This window comes from Aulonocara sp. 'chitande type north' Nkhata Bay, linkage group LG10, assembly GCF_057382095.1.
Source record: "Aulonocara sp. 'chitande type north' Nkhata Bay isolate Kocher_YH1m ecotype deep benthic linkage group LG10, A_spYH_male_GT1.1, whole genome shotgun sequence".
NCBI lineage: Eukaryota > Metazoa > Chordata > Actinopteri > Cichliformes > Cichlidae > Aulonocara > Aulonocara sp. 'chitande type north' Nkhata Bay.
The window spans coordinates 20,185,885-20,207,772 of NC_141353.1; the positions used below are offsets into that span (position 1 = coordinate 20,185,885).

Sequence of the window (21,888 nt, forward strand, 5' to 3'; positions counted from 1 at the left end):
TTTAAATTCTGTGTTTTTTAAAAGCGTCCAACGCTTCTCGGAACATTTATACGTCAACCTGTAGATCTTTGCAAAAGTCTCTTGCTCTAGTGTCCATACTCGACTTGCCCTGAAACACTTAGACATCAACCTGTAGTTCTTAAGAAACGTCTCTTGGTCTAATGTTTCAGCATTACTGAGCCAATTTAACAGTGAAGATCGTTAACTCAGCGAACAGATAATTTAGAATTCATCCAACTTTGGTTTAACAGATGGTGCTTACCTTTAAATTCTATTGGACCGGTCCTCTGTTCGCCTCATTTCATGATCCACCTTACTATTGCAGAATCAAAACATTGGAGATGTTAGATTTATGTTGGCACAAGCATATGTGAGTATATGTTTCTAAGCTTAAATGTACGGTGGCTGGGAAGTGCAAATCACATTTACAACATCAACAACAAAATAACATTTCCGAAAACACTTTTACATTAAAAAAACAAAAACAAATAAAAAAATTGACAACAAAATAACATTTAAGAAAACACTTTAACAAGTCCGCAACAAATTAACAAGTGGCTCTTGACGGAAAGGGATTGTCTGAAATGCCGGAAGTGACTCAACGATAGGGCTTTGGAGTTGACGTAACGCTGCAATGTATTGTGGGAGACCATTGTCAATCAATCTAGTGCCGTGTCTCCTGTACAGCAACGGTCCCCAACAGGACCGGTACCGGTCCGTGAGTCGTTTGGTACCAGGCCGCGAGAGTTGAGGCTCAGGTGTGAAGTGTATGGTTTTCAGGGTTTTTAATCATTAAGTCGGTTTCCCTGGGTCTTTTCCCGTTTTGTAGTTGTGTGTCTTATTTTGAAAGCATTATTTACGCGTTACCATAGCGACCAGAGAGCATTAAGGGGCAGAGAGGAGGATGTTATTCTCAATGTTGTTGGCGCATTTCAGGAGTATACTGCTAATAAAGTTACACAATTACACAGCTGAATTCGCGTTTATTATTATATTTACAAAATACCACAGTTTTTGTCTTTGTCTGTATCATTTTATTTTGTTGTATTCATCCGCAACACCTTAAAGGCCGGTCCGTGAAAATATTGTCTGACATTAAACTGGACCGTGGTGCACAAAAGGTTGGGGACCGCTGCTGTGCAGTATATAGTGCGTTTAGCTTGTCAAATTTACATAAATCTTTGATCGCCAGTTGTGTGACTCTGAAGTGATGTACTGTATGTTTGTAAGTTTTCTCCTCAACAAACACAACAATGCCAACGAAACGTTTTGCACGGTTTCATTCCATGTCCCAATTGGTAGTTTTGGTAGTCAGGGATCAGTCCCCCAGGGCCTCCATTCCTGGCCACTGCCCGGCACATAATGCACCCGACCCCTACGATGCCTCCTGCAGGTGGTCTCTTTTTCGGGCTAAGGCCTGGCCACCAGATACTCCCTCTCGGGCACCCTCCCCAGGCCTGGCTCCAGGGCAGGGCCCTGGTAACCCTATCCCGTGCAGGGTGAACTGTTCCCAAGGGGTTCTTCTCATAGGGGTCATCTGAATCACCCTTTGTCTGGTCCCTCACCCAGGACCAGTTTGCTATGGGAGAGCCTACCAGGGGGCAGAAGCCCCCGGACAACATAGCCCCTGGGATTCCTGGGACACACAAACCCTTCCACTTCACAGGAAAGGTAGCCATATGGTAGAGATTTGCAGAGGGGAGTAGCGAGTTCCAATGCATTTATTTTATTAAGGATGCAAAAGCATACACAGTGAACATCTATGCAATTTCTTGTTTAGGGTATTCCTGTGAGTTTTATTCATACACGTTTTCCAGCTTTATCCTTGGAACAGATGAGACTGGCAAAGGAAGAACGTCAGACAGAGTAGTCAGACCCTGTTCATCGAGTGCTGGTTCAGAAAGGCTAGCAGCCGGCTCTCTGTCCTCAGTTAGAACAGATCCAAGAACATGTCTGTGAAGGTTCTCAGTCATCCAGGTCATCGTAGTCAAAGGAGCTGTACAGTGCAGCGAGGAATGCCCAGACCTCTACATTGGAGAGACCAAACAGCCACTTCACAAGCGCATGGCACAACACAGAAGAGCCACCTCCACAGGACAAGACTCAGCAGTCCATCTGCAGCTTAAGGATAAAGGACACTCTTTCGAGGATGCCAATGTTCACATTTTGGACAGAGAGAACAGATGGTTTGAAAGAGGAGTGAAAGAAGCCATCTATGTCCACTGTGAGCGACCATCTTTGAACAGAGGCGGGGGTTTACGACACCAACTCTCTGCCATCTATAATCCAGTTTTGAGTTCCCTTCCCAGACGCCTTGACGCCCACTCACATCCTGGGCCATCTGACCTCAGGAATTCGCATGATAAGGTGGGGCCAGGTTTCACAATGAACATACCCGAAACTCTGGCTGATTGGGACCCACACCCAGTTTCACACCTTGGCTCAGGCGATTAGAGGATCATCAGGGGGTCCTTTTGTCCCTCTGTGGGGGGTTACTCCCACTAGGTTTATATCTGGGACTCTCCACCATTTGACCTTAGAACTGAAGAAGCTTCTCGGATGAGAGGTGAAACGTCTTCAAGCAACTTAAAGAAGTCCAGACGCTTTTCTTTGCAAGATCCAAGAACAGTCTCACTCAAGTTCACTTCCTCCAGCTTATGAGCTTGCAACCTGGTAAGAACACTGACAGAAAACACATCAGGGTGGGATTTCAACAGCTCATCCTCTCCTAGGATACAGCTGGGCTTATCCACCACTTCAGGAACAGGGAGTACCTTGACCCCAGCAATATCATTTCCCATTATAAACTCAACACCCTGAATAGGAAATAAGTTTCTCACTGCAACCTTGAAAAAACCAGAGGCTAACCTCAACTGTTTATGTTTAAGAGCCAAACACTCAGAAACTATATGCCCCACTTTGTGACAGTAAAAACATTGTCTATCAGACTTGGAACCCGAGGAACCCCTAGGTTGTTGAGGGTGCGGCTTTGTGTCCTCTTTCATTTGTTCATGATAGGGTGATTCAGATTTACAAACACGCTTTTGTGCGTCAAAGCAAATTCTTCTGCCAGGACAGCTGCCTCTTGCAAAGTGGCAACTTTTTGTTCATTCAGGTACAGCACCGTATGCTCAGGAACACAGTTTTTGAATTCCTCCAACAATAACAGTTCACGCAGTGCGTTAAACTCTGAAACTTTGCTTGCTTGACACCACCTATCAAATAGAAGCCTGTAAGCTTCAGGGACCAACTCATAGGCTGAGTATAGCACTTTTGACATTGTCATACACAAGACTGTCCTCAATAGTGAGAGCTGCGCATACTTCCTGTGCTTTACCAATTAATTTGCACTGAAGCAAAAGGGACCAAACCTCCTTGGGCCAATGTAAAGCAATGCGCTCAAACACATTAAAATAGGCCTCCACCTCAGTCTCCCTGAATGGTGGAACCAGGGCAATGTTTTTGCCTACATCAAATGTTGGAGGTGCAGGAGCAGGGGGAGAATTATCTGAGGGATTACTAACGTTATCTTCATACTTCACTGAAGGTGGAGCAGAAGGCTCAGGAGACAATTTGTTAGCTTGCAACTCCAGCTGGCGCAACCTAATAGATGTCTCAGCTTCTAGCTGCCGACACTTTAGCTTGAATTCAAGCTCATCCTTACGTTCCCTTTCTTTGGTTCAAGTTCAAGACGAGCCAAACGTACCTTTAAGCGTGCACCAACACTGGGATTACTGGATTCAACAGAGAAGGGCTCAAACCGTGGAAGAGAGGCTGGGGGTTTTCCCCCACCTGGTTTGACCACAGTAGGTGTCACTGTCCCATCCCCAGTACAAACCTCAGGCTGATCAGAGGTTTCAAAGACCGACGCTGCATCCTAGTGTCCGCGTCTAAAGGGAACACACCTTTCCCAACCAACCCACTGACCACAAGAGACTTTAACTCGTTCTTCTTCATGGTCTTAGCCACAGTGTGTGTGTGTATATATATATATATATATATATATATATATATATATATATATATATATATATATATATATATATATATATATATATCTCCACTCAGTCTCCAGTGTCAGCTGCTCACTCGCTCTCCACTCAATCTCCAGCGCCTCCGGTGTCACTTTCAGCTCAGTCTCCAGTGCCACCTGTAGTTCAGTCTCCTGTGTCACCTGTAGTTCAGTCTCCTGTGTCACCTGTAGTTCAGTCTCCTGTGTCACCCGTAGCTCAGGCTCCGGTATTACCAGTTTCACTCATTCACTCTATGCAGGGAGAAAGTCTTGTTTCTACTCAGGGTGCTTTTCATGGTTTAGCCGCCATTGGCACAGTTTGCCACTCCAGGGCTTCCCCAGAGGCTAGGTCTCAGTCCCCAGCTGATTCTGGACCCCTGAAGTTTAGTGAGAACTGCACCATGTCAGCGTTGCCTGGGCAGAGCCAGTGCTCAGTGCAGTGCCAGTTGCCTTTATGTCAGCTAGTGGACTCCATGCCTGCTGGGTTTGTGATGGCTTCTGCTGGAGGGTCCGAGGGACCACTCCGGCCTTTGTCTCGTGTCTCCGCTGGAGGGTCCGAGGAACCGCTCCGGCCTTTTTCTCCTGTCTCCGCTGGAGGGTCCGAGGGACCGCTCCGGCCTTCGTCTTCTGTCATCGCAGGAGGATCCAAGGGATCCGCCCAGCCTGCAGCGCCACCGTCTCCGGCTTCCACGCCGCCGCCGGCAGCGCCACCGGCAGCGCCACTGTCTTCCACGCCGCCGCCGGCAGCGCCACCGTCTCCGGCTTCCACGCCGACGCCTGCAGCGCCATTCTCAGCTGGTCTAGCCTCAGTGCTTTCAGCCTCGCCTGCAGCAGCGGCTTCGTCCATGCCTTCGCCTGGCCCAGCTTCAGTTTCGACTTCGCCTGGTCCAGCTTCAGCGTCGCCTGGCCCTGCCTCCGTGTCTTCGCCTTCAGCGTCGCCTGGTCCTGCCTCCGTGTCTTTGCCTTCAGCATCGTCTGGTCCTGCCTCGTCTGGGTCTGTGGTTAATCGGCCACCTTCCAGGCTACTGGTCGTGGGCGGCCCCCAGACCCCCTTCGCCTGAGTCGCCGCCGTTGCCTTCCGCACGGCCAGCCTCCGGAACAGTGCTGTCGTCGCCGCCGCCGTTGCCTTCCTCGCGGCCAGTCTCCGGACCAGTGCCGTCGTCACCGCCATTGCCTTCCGCACGGCCGGCCCCCGGACCAGTGCCGTCGTCGCCGCCGTTGCCGTCCGCAAGGTCAGCCTCCTGAACGGTTCAGGCTCCTGTGTTGTCGGCTCCCGGGCCGGCCCCCTGAACTGTTCTGTTTTGGACTTTGTTTTCTTGAGCTCCGGTGTGTTTCTTTTTTTGTCTTCTTTTGGTTTTGGACTCGTGTTTTGTTTTATGGCCTTCTAGTGCTCTTGTTTTTCTTTAGCTCTGCCCAGTTTAGGTTCCAGTTTCATGTTCCCCCGCCATTGCTGTTTGTATCCACTCCTGTTAATAAATGCTCACCTGCACCAGAGCTGCTGCATTTTGGGTCCTTTCTACTAACTCCACACGTCTGCCACAACGGACGTGACAGAAAAGCTTTTTCTGTGATCATGGACCTGTGTTTTATCTGGCATGCAATGATACATCTTTAAACCGCATAATGGCATATGTTTCCTTAGTTAGTTTAATCTGTATTCCTCTAATATTAATAGCGTTTACTTATGTTTGCATTTCCATAGCACTGAGCAGAATTGCGTCGGGAGAGGAATGACTCAAAGCACTGGAGACACATAGGAAACACACCCGAAGTAAATCGGGAATATTGAGGAATAACAAGACAAGGGAAGTAAACTCTACACAAGACACACAAGACAAAAGACTTTCACAATAAAACAGGAAAGAAGAAGCAGAATATAAACAGAGACTGCAAAGGATAAAATTAATTATAAAGGAAACTATAGTATATTATTTATACACGAGAAGAGTCAAACAGCATAAGAGATTCTCAATAAACAAGGAATCACAAAACCCAAAAGAACTGTAAATACAAAACCCTGGGTCTAAAAACCCAGGGATCCTAACAAATAATTTTAATGAATTTGTTGGCACTAGTCTACTTTTACTGGGGCACATACGCTTATGTTGCTAAGGATGTTTCTAACAGTTAGATTCATAGCGACACATTTTACTTTGCGATTGATTACATTTTTTTTTTCAATGAAAACTGTGTCAAAGCTTTGATTGAAACTATAGAGCCAGGTATAAAATATGCATATTAATTAACTATATTTTTCAAAGAACAATGGTAATTGAATTTATTATGTAAAGAAAACAGACTACTAAATGAAAGATGTAGGTTTTAACCTGTTTAACTTGAACATCTTCAAGTATGCCTTACCTTGCCTTCCTTTGTCATGACTTAGATTCTAGTTTCTTGGCGCTATTCCTTGGATGCATGAAATATCAGTATAAATGCAAAAATTAAAGAGAGCGCATTAACATATTTAATGCAAAATAACATGAAAAATCTGTTAGTACAGTTGTTAAATTTACGATTTAATGTGATTTAAAGCTAAAACATCTGTATTTTAATTTATCATGCTGATCTAAAATAATCTTCCCAATGTTACCTCCTGAAAAGCTAAGTATTTTTATGTGATGTTAAATTTATATAATTTTATTATATTACACTGAAACCTGAGCTGCTGGAATTTTACCTTCTTTTTTTTTTGCCACCCAGTGAGTAGAAAATAAGATGGCCATGTGACAAAGTTACTTGCTTCTGCTGCATCACAGTCTTAGAGGTAAAATACAAATACCAGGTTGGTCATGAGACGCCTCACTGTAGTGCACTGCTTATGTAGTTTGGGCAAAATTTTATTACAGCAACTTTGGATCAGATGCTTCACTTTGTGTTATATGCTTTTATCTGTGATTTTTATGACTAAGGAAACCTATTTGTAATGGACTCAGAAGAAAAAGCCACTACTAAGTCTAATTCCACATTTGTTCGCCCTGCAATATTTTATCTCAGTGGATTTTCCAACATCCCTCATGTTAAATATTTCTATGTTTTCCTGTGTTTTGTCTACATCATGACTGTTTTGGGGAATGGCTTTCTTCTCTCACTTATTTGGCTGGTGAAGACACTTCATACTCCTAAATACATGATTGTGTTCAACATGGCTTTGACAGATTTGTGTGGGAGCACAGCTCTCATCCCAAAACTATTAGACACATTTCTGTTTGACAGGAGATACATTGTTTATGAGGCCTGTTTAAGTTATATGTTCTTTGTTTTTTTTTTTGGAGGTGTGCAGTCATGGACGCTTGTCACGATGGCATATGACAGACTTATAGCAATTTGTTTCCCTTTAAGGTATCATAGCATTGTGACTAAAACATCTATTACATCAATGTTGCTGTTTATATGGCTTGTTATGTTGAGTCTAACAACATTAGTTGTTGGGCTTATTAATCGTCTTTCCTTCTGTGACTCTGTTGTAGTGAAAAGCTTTTTCTGTGATCATGGACCAATATATCGTCTGGCATGTAATGATCCATCTTTAAATATCATTATGGCAAATGTTGTTGTAAGTATAGGAGTCTTTATTCCGCTAATATTCATATCCTGCACTTATGTTTGCATTTCCATAGCGCTGAGCAAAATTGCATCAGGAGAGGAACGACTTAAAGCACTGAAAACTTGTACTTCTCATCTGATCCTTGTTGCTATTTTGTTCCTACCATTTGTAGGTACAAACATTGCTGTATGGACCTCCTACATTCATCCTAATGCCAGAATTATAAACTCAACTTTGACACACACCCTACCAGCTTTGATCAATCCTATTGTATATGCTTTAAAGACAGAAGAAGTAATGAATGCAGTCAAGAAGCTTTGGAAAATAAATAATATTAGAAGTCCAGTCACAAAATGGTGAACCAAATGTTTCTATTATATTGACCCATTTGGGACTATTACAGTATACTTAAAAAAAAAGAAAAAACAAGTTCTAGCTATTTGTGCTATAATATTACATTTAGAAATAGTGTATTATGTTATGTTCTTCACTGTATATCATGTTTACATAAAATGTTTTGAATACTGTATATTGTATGGAAAATAATTTTAACACCCACAACCCTTGAAAAAAAGTTTTAAAAAAGCAATGAATGAATGAAAGTTGAATTTATGTACCTGATTTTTTTAAAGTTATATATTTAAATATAAAAACCAGGAGGACAGTTGGAACTGTGCATTCACCTTTATTTGATCAGGAAGTAAAAAAAAAAATTTCTTTAGTAATAATGTCCCTAAACATATGAATATGTGACTATGGGTTCTTCTATATGACATATGTAAAATCTGAAAGAAAGCCTACATATAAACACAATGAACAAAACTTATCATTCAGACCTCAGGCAATGAATTCCACTAAGAAAATATGAACCATTTCCTATTTGAAAAGAAGTAAGAGGAAGTGAGTGCTTATCATATTTCATCAAATGTATTTGTTCTTGTATATGCACATATATACACTATCTATATATCTATAGATAATTTATCTATTTATATTAACTCATTCACTGCCAGCCATTTTCAAACGTATGCTTTCAATTGACGTCTATAGACGTCAATGGCAGTGAATGAGTTAATATAAAGATGCCCATATATTGATGTATAATTATGTAATTATGCCAATCCAAAATATTCCTTTATCTATTCCTACTTCTTGGTTCATTTTGAATCGCAAATTAAGTTTAAAGCAGCCAGCCCTGTTACGTTTGTGGACAGTGTTAGAGCAGCATACACAGGGCTGTACTGCGCATGTGATGAAAAAAAAAACTGTCTGTGCGATAAATTATTTTGCATAAGTAGCACTTGTGGCCTCTCTTCCCTGTGCCATGGCTTCTAACCTCTCCTCTTTGAGGAGAAATTGAGAAATAAAGGGTAGAATGCTGCAACCCGGGCTGCTCATCACTGTCTTTGTTACCTGTTGACGGTGTTGGACTGAATGATGTGCTGGGGTCAACATTCTGATTTCTTAGCTAGCTTTGCATTAAGTTGCTGTCTGTGCAGATTCTTGAATAGAGTAGAAGTTGTTTTAGCATCATAATACAGTTGTTTTTGTCCCGGAAGTGGTCACCATTTTGATCATCACACTCTTGTGCTATCTTGATATAATAAAAGTCAATTTGTCTTTTAAGGTATCATAGTATTGTTACTGAAACATCAATTGCTGCTATTCTGCTGTTTGTATGGATTTTTTTGGTGAGTGCAATTGCAACCATGGTTGGGCTTCTTAATCGTCTTTCATTCTGTAGATCTTTAGTAATAAACAGCTTTTATTGTGATCATGGACCAATTTATCATCTAGTTTGTAATGATACATCTTTAAATTTCAAGTTAGCATTTTCCCTAGTCATTATAATTCTCATCATTCCCCTAGCATTCATAGTAGTCACATATATCTGTATTTCCATAGCACTGAGGAGGACTACTTCAAGAGAGGAACGAGTCAGAGCGTTAAAAACTTGTACTTCTCACCTGATCCTTGTGGTCATTTTCTTCTTGCCATCACTAACATAGTAGCAATGGCCTTCTACATTGATCCTAATGCTAGAATGATAAATTACACGTTGACACACACCATACCACCTTTGCTCAATCCTATTGTATATGCTTTAAAGACAGAAGCGGATATTCCCGGACTCTCTCATCATTGCTCTTGGGGACTTTAACAAAGCCAATCTGAGCCATGAGCTTCCCAAATACAAGCAGTATATTAAATGCCCAACCAGAGAGGTGAGGACATTAGACCACTGTTACAGCACGATCAGCGGGGCCTATCGTGCGGTGCCCCCCGCTTCACTCGGACTTTCTGACCACGTCATGATTCACCTGATCCCCGCGTACAGACAGAGGCTGAAGCTCTCCAAACCTGTCGTGAGGACCAAAAAACTGTGGAGCAACGAGTCTGTGGAGGAGCTTCGCACGTGTTTGGAGTCTACAGACTGGGACACAATGAAGGCTGCTTCTAACAGCTTGGACGAGTTTACGGACACTGTCACCTCCTATATCCACTTCTGTGAGGACAGCATTGTGCCATCACGCACCAGGGTGAGTTATAACAATGACAAACCCTGGTTTACTCCTAAACTCAAAAAGCTGTGGCTGGAAAAGAGAAAGGCGTTCAGAAGCAGAGACAGGGACTGCTACAGAGAGGCCAAGTACAAGTTCACTAAAGAAGTGGACATTGCTAAACATCAGCACTCTGAGAAGATGCAGCAGCAGATCTCAGAGAATGACTCGGCCTCTGTGTGGAAAGGTTTTAGGAATATCACCAACTACAAGCCTAAAACCCCCCACTCCACTGATGACTCGCTCTTGGCCAACACCCTTAACGACTTTTACTGCCGTTTTGACGAGCCATCAGGCAGCCTTCACACCTCCAACGGCCCCAACAATAGAGACACTTTGGACACTCATTCCCCCACCTCTCCCCCCTCCATAGAGCCATCACCACCTTCAAACACTTCACCTACAACACCCCCCTCCTCACCCCGCACAAAAGAGGATTTCACACCACCTCCTCCCACCACAACTCTTCATATTCATGAAGCAGATGTGAGGAAGCAGTTTAAGAGTCTGAATGCTCAGAAAGCTCCCGGCCCAGACGGTGTGTCTCCTGCCACCCTCAGACACTGTGCAAACGAGCTGGCCCCAGTGTTTTCTGGCATTTTCAACTCCTCACTGCAGGCATGTCATGTGCCTGCCTGCTTCAAGTCCTCTACCATAATCCCTGTCCCCAAGAAACCTAGGATCACTGGACTAAATGACTACAGACCCGTGGCTCTGACATCTGTGGTCATGAAGTCATTTGAGCGCCTGGTTCTCCCCTATCTCCAGACCCTCACGGCCCCCCTCCTGGACCCCCTGCAGTTTGCATACAGAGCCAACAGGTCTGTAGATGACGCCATCAACATGGCCCTACACTTCATCCTGCAGCATCTGGACTCCCCAGGAACCTACGCCAGGATCCTGTTTGTGGACTTCAGCTCTGCCTTCAACACCATCCTTCCAGACCATCTCCAAGGCAAGCTTTCCCAGATGAATGTGCCTGATCCCATCTGCCGGTGGATCACTGACTTCCTGACGGACAGGAAGCAGCACGTGAGGCTGGGAAAGAATGTCTCGGACTCCCGGACCATCAGCACCGGCTCCCCTCAGGGCTGTGTTCTTTCTCCTCTGCTCTTCTCCCTGTACACCAACTGCTGCACCTCCACCCACCAGTCTGTCAAGCTAATCAAGTTTGCAGATGACACCACCGTTATTGGACTCATCTCGGACGGGGATGAGTCTGCCTACAGGAGGGAGGTTGAACGTCTGGTGTCCTGGTGCAGCCACAACAACCTGGTGCTGAATGCCCAGAAGACAGTGGAGATTATTGTGGACTTCAGGAAGCACACAGCCCCACTCCCCCCCATCATCCTGACTGACACCCCCATCACCTCTGTGGACTCATTCCGCTTCCTGGGTACCACCATCACCCAGGACCTGAAGTGGGAGCCCACCATCACCTCCGTCATTAAGAAAGCCCAGCAGAGGATGTACTTCCTGAGGCAGCTGAAGAAATTCAACCTGCCAACACGGACGATGATGCAATTCTACACTGCAATCATCGAGTCCATCCTCACCTCCTCCATCACCGTGTGGTACGCTGGAGCAACTATCAGGGACAAACAGAGACTGCAGCGTGTTGTGCGCTCTGCTGAGAAGGTGATTGGCTGCAGACTCCCATCTCTGCAGGACCTGTACACCTCCAGGACACTGGGGCGTGCAGCTCGGATCTCAGCTGACCCTTCTCACCCTGGACACAGTCTGTTTGACCTGCTCCCCTCAGGCAGGAGGCTCCGGTCCATTCGCACCAGAACCTCTCGCCATAAGAACAGTTTCTTCCCCTCTGCTGTCGGACACATGAACAATAACTATAAGACTGTTCCCACCACTAACACATGACCCTACACTGTGTTCACTGCATCATTCAATGTTTGGCATTGATCACCACCTGCACTCATGTATATATCCATCTACTTAGCACTTTTAATTCCTATTCTTATTTTTATTTTAATGTCTATTTTAGTGTAATTTATGAAAGTATGTTTGCACTGAAGCACCGCAGCAATTTCCTAATGTTGTAAACCTGCTCAACATTTGGCAATAAAACCCTTTCTGATTCTGATGAAGTGAAAAATGCAATAAAACAGCTTTGTAAAAGAAATAATGTTAACAATACAGTCACAAAATGGTGAATCATATGCCTCTACTTAGACTATTACAGTAGACTTTCTTTTAGCAAATAAACAACTATTGACCTGCTCACTTTAATGTGCTATAATATTTAGAAATAATAATAATGTGTTATGTGTTCATTACTGTATATCATGTTTACATAAAATGTTGAATATCATATAAAATAATAGTATATTTTAGATAAATTATTTTACAAGCTTAACACATATAATTTAAACAAAACAAAACAAATTACGTGTGTATGTACTTTATGTTTTCGTCATGCACACACATGCATTCCTCTCATCTTAGGCCCTCAAAAAGAAAATAAATGTGTGCAAACTGAGCTGCTTTTCACAAAATGTCTGAAAACTAATTTGTACAAAATTAAACTGAAAGTGTTTTTTTTATTACAATTAATCCCCAATCAGTTATAAAAAAAATTGTAGTGATGCTTTTACTACAGTACATTTATTATAGTCTAATTTAATGGTTACATGAGAAAATATTAATATATTTAATGAATAAAAACTTAGGTCCCGATTCTCTTTTTTAAAAGACATTCAGTTGTGAAAATCTTTTTAAACTTGTGCATGTCAGTATGTTTTGCTAACCAAGAAGTTGCATGGCTGGCACCATGTATTCACTTTCATTTCAGCAAGAAATAAAACCATGTAAAGAATTTCATTTGCAAGAATGTCCTTACACGTATGAGTCACCATACATCACCATGGGTTGTTGTTTAACAGGTTCTTTTAACAGGTGTAGTCCTATTGTGAAACTTTTTTAATACATGTTGTTTACATGAGAGAGTTCTTTCTTCTCTACATATAAATCATGTGTGAGTGTATCTTGATTCCTCTGCCTTTTCAGAAAAAGATATTATTGTTTTTTATTTCTTGATTACTTAAGTTTTGTCTTTTTGTTTCCACAGTGCAGTACCATCCAGCAGTACTGCATTTTCTCAAAGAAAGGATGTTTGGTGACTTCATTTTCTTGTGTTCTGAGTGAACACTATTTCAGCATTTGTCCACTGTTTTAGAAAATGTTTAATTTAAGAAATTTTTCATCACTCATCTAAGTGACTGAAAACAGACTGAAAAAAGTATGCTATTGTTTAGTAAACAATTAAGCAAATACAAGTAATCTGTAGGTAGTAAGAAAATAAACTAAAATAAACGGCGTTTGGAATCACCGTAAACAGAGATTTTTTAAAACTCCTTCTTTGGGTTTATGTGTGGACGAGGAATACAGAGTTCGTCACGCAACGTTAAAGGTATGTGCCTTTTTCCACATCACGCTGTGCGCCACGTTATTGTTTACAGGAGATGAATTGCAGAATGGCAGATAGTCAGATTAACGGTATTTTGTCTCTATCTTCAGGTTTTACACGCTTACATACACACGCAGTTACTGTCCCTCTATTTAGAAAGGCAGAGGTGTCATGGTGTGATTATTTTACATGTAGTTCTTTTTTTACCTGTGTAATAATATTCAACATTGCTATCAATACATTTTTCAAAAAATGCCTCTCTGTGCAAAATGGGTTTAAAAACATAAACAACTGTGGGATACTGTTTGTCCATGATTTAGACAGGGGGAACAAATCGTGGCAGGATCAGCCTGATATTATTTGTATCCCACTGTAACTTTACTGTATAAAGAGCTAATATCTCCAAAATGTCAGGAGTAGTTATTTATTACAAGTGTTTGTGAACTAAAAATCAAGAATGTGGGATACTGTTTGTCCGTGATTTGAAGAGCCCAGCGCGTGCTCTCGACGCAGGGAAAACCAATTCTGCTGACGAGACCTACCTTGGCACTTGTGCAGGTGAAACCAAAATATGCTTCACCATATTTTCTAGTCTTTGGCTTAGAATGAAGTTGGTTTGGAAACGTATTCAGCGATGCTTCATCTCCTGCCTTGCGTTTGTGTGGGCGCCCCGTGCTAGCAGTGTCCAAGCATTGTTTTGTTTTTTCCCTTTTCATGCCGCGCCCCCCCTGCAATGGCTCTGCGATCCCACACTTTGGGAAGGTCTGCTTTAATTAATTTATCATCAACAAAAATATAAAATTATGCACAAAATGAATTACTAATGTAAAAAAAAAACCCATGTTTTTTATTTATATATGTTTATATATAAATATGCTTTTATTTATCCCTTTAATGACATCTATTCCAATGTGGAAGTGTTATGAGCAGTTGATCAGATCGGCAAAGCCTGTTTCTGGAGTATTATGTTTTTGTTGCTGCAAATGCTTTTTACGAAATTTTTGCAAGGCCATATGTGGAAGGAAACTGCGACTTAGGACATCCTGATGGCATAAAATGTAAGTACAACTCCTCCGGTTTCATATGAAAATTTTTTTATTGCGCTACCTTATGTGTTCTACAGGGATTTAAAAATAGTTATGCAAAATGGAGCATGCCGCTCCGACCAGTTACTCCACAAATATGTAAAAAATAAATTATAAAATACAAAAAGCAAGTATTTACATTTCAACTTTTAACTATCTAAATGTTCAGCGTTGTCCTTTTAAACAAATTTAAAGTGAAACAACACAAAACACTGCAAACCAGAACACAATGAAATATAAATTAAACTATGCAAAACAAAAAGAAAATGCACATTCTTTGTCATATAGGCCTGGGATGATTTTTTGGGAGAGTGTTTTCCTGCTTGGAATTGCATACACAGGATTCACTGCATGAATAAACTTTTCTGAATCCTTTATCATTCGCAACTGAAAATAGTTGTGGATGATTACTATACCTTTCTAATGTGACGATGTTGTCTGTTGTTGCTGCCCCTGGCTCTCTTTCTTTCTCTCTTGTGCTCTGTTCCTGTGCTATTGGGAGTGTAACTACCGCCCCTCCCCCCTCAGCACAAACACAAGGGTCACGTGCTGCGTGAAGCGGAAAAAAAGTGAGAGAGAGAGAGGGTGAGAGAACGAAAAAAAAAATGTCTCTCCCTTCGTACACTTCAAAGAGCCGACTGTTAAGCTACGTTCACACTGCAGGCAAAAGCGCATCAAATCTGACTTTTTTGACCCTATGCGACCCATATCCGATCATGGTATGTGTTAGGGAAAATATTCTAAAACACTTCTTCAGTAAAGACTCAGAGAAGAGAAACACACAGAGTTCTTGCTAGCAAGGGCAGCTCCCTACTGAGAGACTCGCACTAAGAAACTGCCCCGGTCTTTATTTATACTTCAGTGTGTGTGTGTGTGTGTGTGTGTGTGTGTGTGTGTGTTACTGCTGATCAAAGGGTCAAACATCCTTGGTCAGGAAGAGGGTAGCCTCCCCCTCACCCTAGATGGTTCACCCTAGATAACACGGTGAGGAAGTCCTGCAGTTCATCTAAACAAAGAGCACTTAGACTAAAACAAACGTAACTACGTTAATCCTGCCATAAAACAATAAAACCAGGTACAAGCTCTCTCGTGCTCCCAGGACGTGGGGGTGCATTCCTGGGGTGCACCCCAAGCCTGCAGCCTGTTAGTGATCACACACAATTAATTATATGCCTCTAAGTATACATGGTTTAATATTTCCTAATACAAATAACTACATGCAGTATTCTACCATATGCAAACTTATATCACTAAAAGATTATACTGACTACTAAATACAATTTTCCATTGACATTCCCTCCTGTTGTCAGTAAAACTTAAAGTGAGATACCAGTTTGTAACATCTTGTTGTACATTTTCTGTCACATCGTCATTAATCACACAAAGTCTTCGTGTTCCAACAGGTCGGGGTCATTATCATCATCATCACTTGTCATGGCTATTTATGCAGCAACAGTAGAAAATATTATGCGGTTAATCATGAGTTTTATACATGGCAATATACACGTTACAAAGACACAAAATAAAAGTAAAAATATCCCAACTCCGATGAGTAGTCTTTTTAGCACCTGTAACCAGGAGCCAGTGTAAAGCCAAGAAAACCAGTCACTTGTATCACTTACATAGTCCTGATTTTGGGCCTGCTGGATCTGTCTTAAAACATTCAGGGCGTCAGTCATGTTTGATGAATGTGCGTCTTCTTTATGTAAACGCAGAATGTGTTGTTGAAGAGGACACAAAGTCCCCTTTCTCTGCTAGTATCATAGAGTAGTTCTTCCCTGAGAGTTAGTCCAGGAACATATATATTGTGGGGTATGTTGCCGTGCTGGGTAGATGGGAACAGACATAACAGTCTGTATTTGCCGATTCTGCTTTTGTTCTTTCGTGGATATAACGGTACCTGGCATTGTTCATCCACGGATGAATGTGGTCTTGCGTCATATCCCTTAGGTGAGAGTTGTCGTGTGTCCATCTTCTCTGCCTTCCTCCTGGTTCAGCTGTTTCCGGCACCAGCTGGGGTCCTGTAAAAGTGAGCGTCGTAGTCAAGGTAACCAAGAGGGTCCACCTTCCCATGGTTGCACACAGGTCCGTCACGCCTCGCACTTGGTTGGCCTAGAGTTGATCAGAGGCTGGAGGTTGAAGTGCGAGTTTACCCTACGGGGGCTCAATCAGCACTCCCCCCTCACCACTGAAACAACCAAGTGTGAGATTTCTCTATTGTGCTGTCTTGAGGGTGCCGGGGTTTCTTGGGACCTCGACCTCTTTGCAGTGGCTCTGATAAATCCAGGAGGATCTCTCCGCTATTTTGCAGGCAGTTGAAAAGGTCAGAAGCACTTGAATTGGCCTCTATCAACCCCCATCACCTCACTTCAGGCCTTCATCCTGCGGTAGGAATACTTATGACTCTTCTACTGTCCATCCTCTGCAGAAAAACACCTCTGTGGAAAGGGTGCTGGGTTCAGTTATCTTACTGCTGTTGTGATCCCAGCAGTCTTCAGTGTGCCATCGTATGCACAGTATAGTGGCACAGCATTAGGTGTTGTTCATAGGAAACTGCTGTCATCACCACCATGGCTTCTGGTTCCTGGGCTTTCACAGAATCATGATGCCATCCTTAGATTCCCTCTGCGCTGTCGATGGAGCTTGGCACGCTCTCTCCATCCCTCAAGTTTTCATATTCCAACGCTGTGTGGGAAGTCTCCTCTTGATCTCCCGGAAGCTCAGTAGCACAGCTCTCTGTGTGATGTCCGCTGTGCTGAAGATGATCTCTGATCCTCCTGAAGCCTCTCTCCTGGCCTCAGCTCCCATCTTGTGGACGATCCTCTCAGCCACTCCTTCTCGTCATGCATAGTCCTGATTTCTCAGGAGATTACTGCTGCACCTGTATTTCCTTGCTAGGAAGACAAACTATTTGGAGAGTATGTCAACAATCATCAAACCACATTCTTTAGTTCAGTGAACTTCACTTATAGGCCATCAAAGCCTCATCTGAACATGGGTGCACCACTTGCATAGGTTTAATATTTGTAAATAAAACGGCTAATCACACAAATCGCTGCAAAAATTATATAAAACAAAATTTAATGTTAATTCCAAAATTTAATGTTAATTCATTGTTTCATATTAGTCCTGGATCCCTTCTCTTGACACATGGACACTCCCATGAGTCAACTCATCAAAATCAGATTCCTGTCTTAAAGAAAAAGATTAGCTAGATCATATCCCAGGCAACATCAGGGCATCTCCTCCCCTGGAGCAGCACCACCCTGGACCTATAATCCTGCAATAAAAATATTAGTGTGTTTTGCATAACACCTGGCTCTGCCAGGAGCCTGCATACACACCATCATGGCCTGGAAAGCAAAATCTGGAAGTGAAATCAAACTTCACACCTATAAACACCTATAAAGTAATAAAGCATTCAGCACTAGCAGGACAAGTGTCATGTGCAGGTTTTCTCAAATCAGTAAACTACAATTATTACCATAATTTGCCTCAGACATGGATCATCCCATGTACTCAGTCAACAGTAATGTAATCAGTGACTTCTCGTAAGCAAAGTCACTCCACTCATATATTATTTATGGGCTCAAGAGTGGCCAGCAAATGAGCCCATATTAACTATTCCATAACACCGCATCTCTTATTTGTTTGTCTCATGTCACTTGTCCGCTTCTGCCGAATCTTTTACATGTAGTCTCAAAAAACAAACATTAGCAACACACATTGATCATCCTGGTGGGCAGGCGCCAGCCATCCACATTCCAGAGGTGCCATAAAAACACCATAAAGTTAGCCATCCCTAGCTGTAGAAAGAATGTCAGTCACATATAAACCCAGAAATCCTATAGTAAAAAAAAACATTAACTAATCCTCTTATAAATCACATGATCAAACACATGAAAAACTGCAATGCTGTAGAAAAGAAAATGCAAATGTTAGCGCTGCGCAGGCATATGCATACTTTGTCACCGTTACCTCTGTAAGCAACACAAGGTAGTGAATAACACCCCTGGTAGATGCACAGACACAGAAAATGGCATTTCAAAGGTTAAACCATCATGCAACCTCGAATGTTGCTGTCATCTTTCTGCTCCTGTAACAAAAACACATAAATTCATCCACCCTTGTGTCCTGTCTAGGTGGGGGTTAACCTTGAGTCGTGGTCAAGTCCTGTCAGCTTTTACCAGTCAGTCAGTTTGTTTTTTATTTCCATTCATTCATTCTTTCTTTGCTGATAGTGGAAACCATCGTCGCATTTAGTTTCCACTTTCAGCAAAATGACGTCATTTCAAAAGAAAAAGAAAAAGAAGAACTTCTAGATCGGATTACCTCGCTGAATCCTTTTTAGGCAGGGACGCTCATCTAATATTGTCCCAAATAAGTAGCTTTCTCCAGAGCCCATTTTAATGTGGAGAAAACTCACTTGTAACGGCTTTCTCGACAGGTCGTATAGCACTTTCAATTCCCGACGTGCAGATCTGCTTAAAGAAAAGAAATAGACAAACAAAATCAGTGCCTGTTCAAAAGATAAAAATGAAAAATAACCGAGGTTATCAAACCAAACTTTCAGTGCACTGTGAAAGTATCAAAATAAAAAGGCCTTGTTATAGTCATGACACAAGCTCCTCATCTCAGGAGGGTAAATCACCATTAGCATGGTTCATCATACCATCATACTAATTGGCAGGCTCAACTTCACAACAAAAGAAAAATCATCAGCTAGATTAACTCCAAACCAACCATCAGCTGCACAACACACACATAAGCCTAATGTCTTATTAGCTATGAGTTTAAACACCAGGTCTGTGCTCTTCACTCATTTAAACCACAGATCTATTTTATTCAATTTTTCCTTTTTCCCTTCATCATAAAACATGTGACATGCTGTCATGCACTTCACAAAAGAAGTTTGTTCTGACATATTCAGAGTTGTGTATCTAAATACAGGATTCACTCGCACATCAAAACAGGAAACTCAGTGTTTTAGAGTCTCCACTCAACACACAACAAACATCCCATTCACTCGTGCTAGAATTCAATCACCTTTCATTAATCTAAAACCGATCAACTAATTTGCATATCAGCTATTAACCCACTAAGTTGACAGGACGACAGAAAAGCATGTTCAAAATAGTATCACAAAAGACAATTTCCCTCATACAGTAAATTACTTGCGCTGCATCAATCAAGCAGGAAGCTTCTCCCAATTTACTATATTAACAACAAAATTTATTGTCTGATCACTGGTTGGTCAAACCAGGATCTTTTTTCCCACAAAAGTTAAACTGTTGTCCTGCAACCTAGAGAGTCAATTTTTTGCATTGGATAAATTCAGTATTTGATAACGAGTGTCTGCTAAATTGACACTATTTTAACACTGATGAAAGATAACAAGCTAATTTTCATTGCATGGGTGTTTGTGTTATTAGGCAGGTCTAATGCATGTCTGTGGAGCTGCATATCCAGCAGAGCATGTTCTTAAAAGCTGCCTTTTCTACACACTTCTCTGCTATTATTTAATCATTTCTTAACTAATGTGCTATGAGTCTTCATGAGTCATTTTGTGTTTGGAATTGTTAGTAGGGTTAATTCATGTTCTGCTTGTTTGTGTGATTTTGTATGTTTCTATTTTCACAATGTTTCAGACTCCTTCACAATTTTCCAACTTAAGCAGTCAGTTTTCTTTTCCCCAGGTTTACTAACCCAAATTTTGATTTCCCACATTAAATAACAGCATTCCTCTGTGTTCTCACCTAGTCTTCTCACTCTGTGTTCCTCTCCCACTTTCAACAGTCCAACAGCCGGCAGTTCTCCTTCAGCTTTGTCCTGTGTTCCACTGTCTCTTCTTGGCATTTTACTCCACAGGTGGCAAATGTCAAACTCCAACAGTTCAGTTCTCCTCAAACGTTTTCTTCACATGCACAGTGAAGTTTCAGCTTGTTGTAGACACAGTGCCATTCATCTGATCAGTCAGGATGATGGGTTTGCTCTTTTTCTCTGATGCTGTTTGTCCACATTGCTGCTGCTTTGCTGGGACTCTTTGCTCAGGACTTGCTGCTGTCTTTATCTGCCATGTTATTGCTCTTTGGAGCTGCATTCTTCAGGGAGGAGTGAGCACTTGCTTGTGAGGTTGAGAGACACATGGCGCTTTAAATAAGTCAGCCAGAAACTTGGCCTGCATGTTTCCAATGATGTTAAACTATAACTTTCTTTCGACCGCTGCATGTGGAAAATTGATTCAGGTCTGCTTTTCACCTGAAAGTAACAAACTAAGACATGTTCATTATTATCATCGCTGCTTAATCAACACACATCTCTCTCTCTCTCTCTCTCTCTCTGTGTTTTTGTGAACAGTCCTTTCTTAAAAGCAGAAAATAAGATTGTAGTTGTTCTTGGCTGATCAACACAAAACCTTTTTCCTATAATTATTTTTCATCTACAATGTAAATTTTGTCTCTTTTTCACTCTTTTTTTTATATATATATATTTTTTTTAAATAGCTGGTGACCTGCAGAATCACCGCTCTCACAATCAAAGGCAATTACTTTTACACAGCGCACAAAAACACTGTGACGTCAGACACATTCACACTCACTTTTTCATCTGCGTAAATAAATCACATGGCTGATGATATGTGCCATGGTGATCCATAAATATGATCACCAGTTTATTTAACTATTTTTCAACCCAACAAAACAAATAAACAAAAACATGATGCTGATGTTATGAACACTCTACACACAAGTCAAGATGCAGGAAAACTGCTCACGGAAACGCTGCACACTCCAGTTATCACAGTTATCACAGTTCTGTTTGTGTGAATTATCTGCTTTCATTATTAATACCAGTTTATAGGTTGTTATCCTTTTTATTATTAGTTTGAATGCATTAAAATTAAGTTGTAATTTAGCTTTTTGTTTATTTTACTTTATTCCTCTTGCATTTATATCTATTCAGTCAGGTCTGTTTCCAACCCTTTTTTAAACTACTTCAAACTACTGTGATCTCTAATTTTTGCTGGGTGAGGGATTATTATGTTCTTCCTAGTCTGAACTGCTCTCTTTACCTGAGCTGCTATCCTATTCTGAGTTACTGTCTTCTTTGTTTCTTACAGTCACGTACAAAATGTCCCTCTTTTCCACACCTCCAGCATGTAGTGTTAAAGCCACTGTTTGGTGTGTGTGTGTAGCCTCTACCTCTTGCTCTTCCACTATGCATTCCTCTCTCTTTCTTTTGCATTAGTCCTGCTCCGGCTT

General features: G+C 41.8%; 2 protein-coding genes and 1 pseudogene across 2 annotated transcripts; all 3 read left to right on the top strand.

Moving 5' to 3' along the window:
- The first annotated feature begins 4,413 nt into the window (after positions 1-4,413).
- Positions 4,414-5,073, top strand: LOC147320754 (uncharacterized). The gene has a single exon (XM_086307357.1). The coding sequence runs from the start codon at positions 4,414-4,416 to the stop codon at positions 5,071-5,073; it is 660 nt and encodes a 219-aa protein (XP_086163483.1).
- Positions 5,074-6,938: 1,865 nt separating this feature from the next.
- LOC147320755 (olfactory receptor 1-like) lies at positions 6,939-7,983 on the top strand. The gene has a single exon (XM_086307501.1). The coding sequence runs from the start codon at positions 6,939-6,941 to the stop codon at positions 7,917-7,919; it is 981 nt and encodes a 326-aa protein (XP_086163627.1). The 3' UTR covers positions 7,920-7,983.
- A 632-nt stretch (positions 7,984-8,615) lies between these two features.
- LOC147320756 (olfactory receptor 52B2-like) lies at positions 8,616-9,720 on the top strand (annotated as a pseudogene).
- The last annotated feature ends 12,168 nt before the right edge of the window (positions 9,721-21,888 follow it).

Bases quoted from the DNA above. Each gene is read 5' to 3' on its own strand.
- LOC147320755 (XM_086307501.1), top strand. From the start codon at position 6,939: ATGGACTCAGAAGAAAAAGCCACTACTAAGTCTAATTCCACATTTGTT.
- LOC147320754 (XM_086307357.1), top strand. From the start codon at position 4,414: ATGTCAGCGTTGCCTGGGCAGAGCCAGTGCTCAGTGCAGTGCCAGTTG.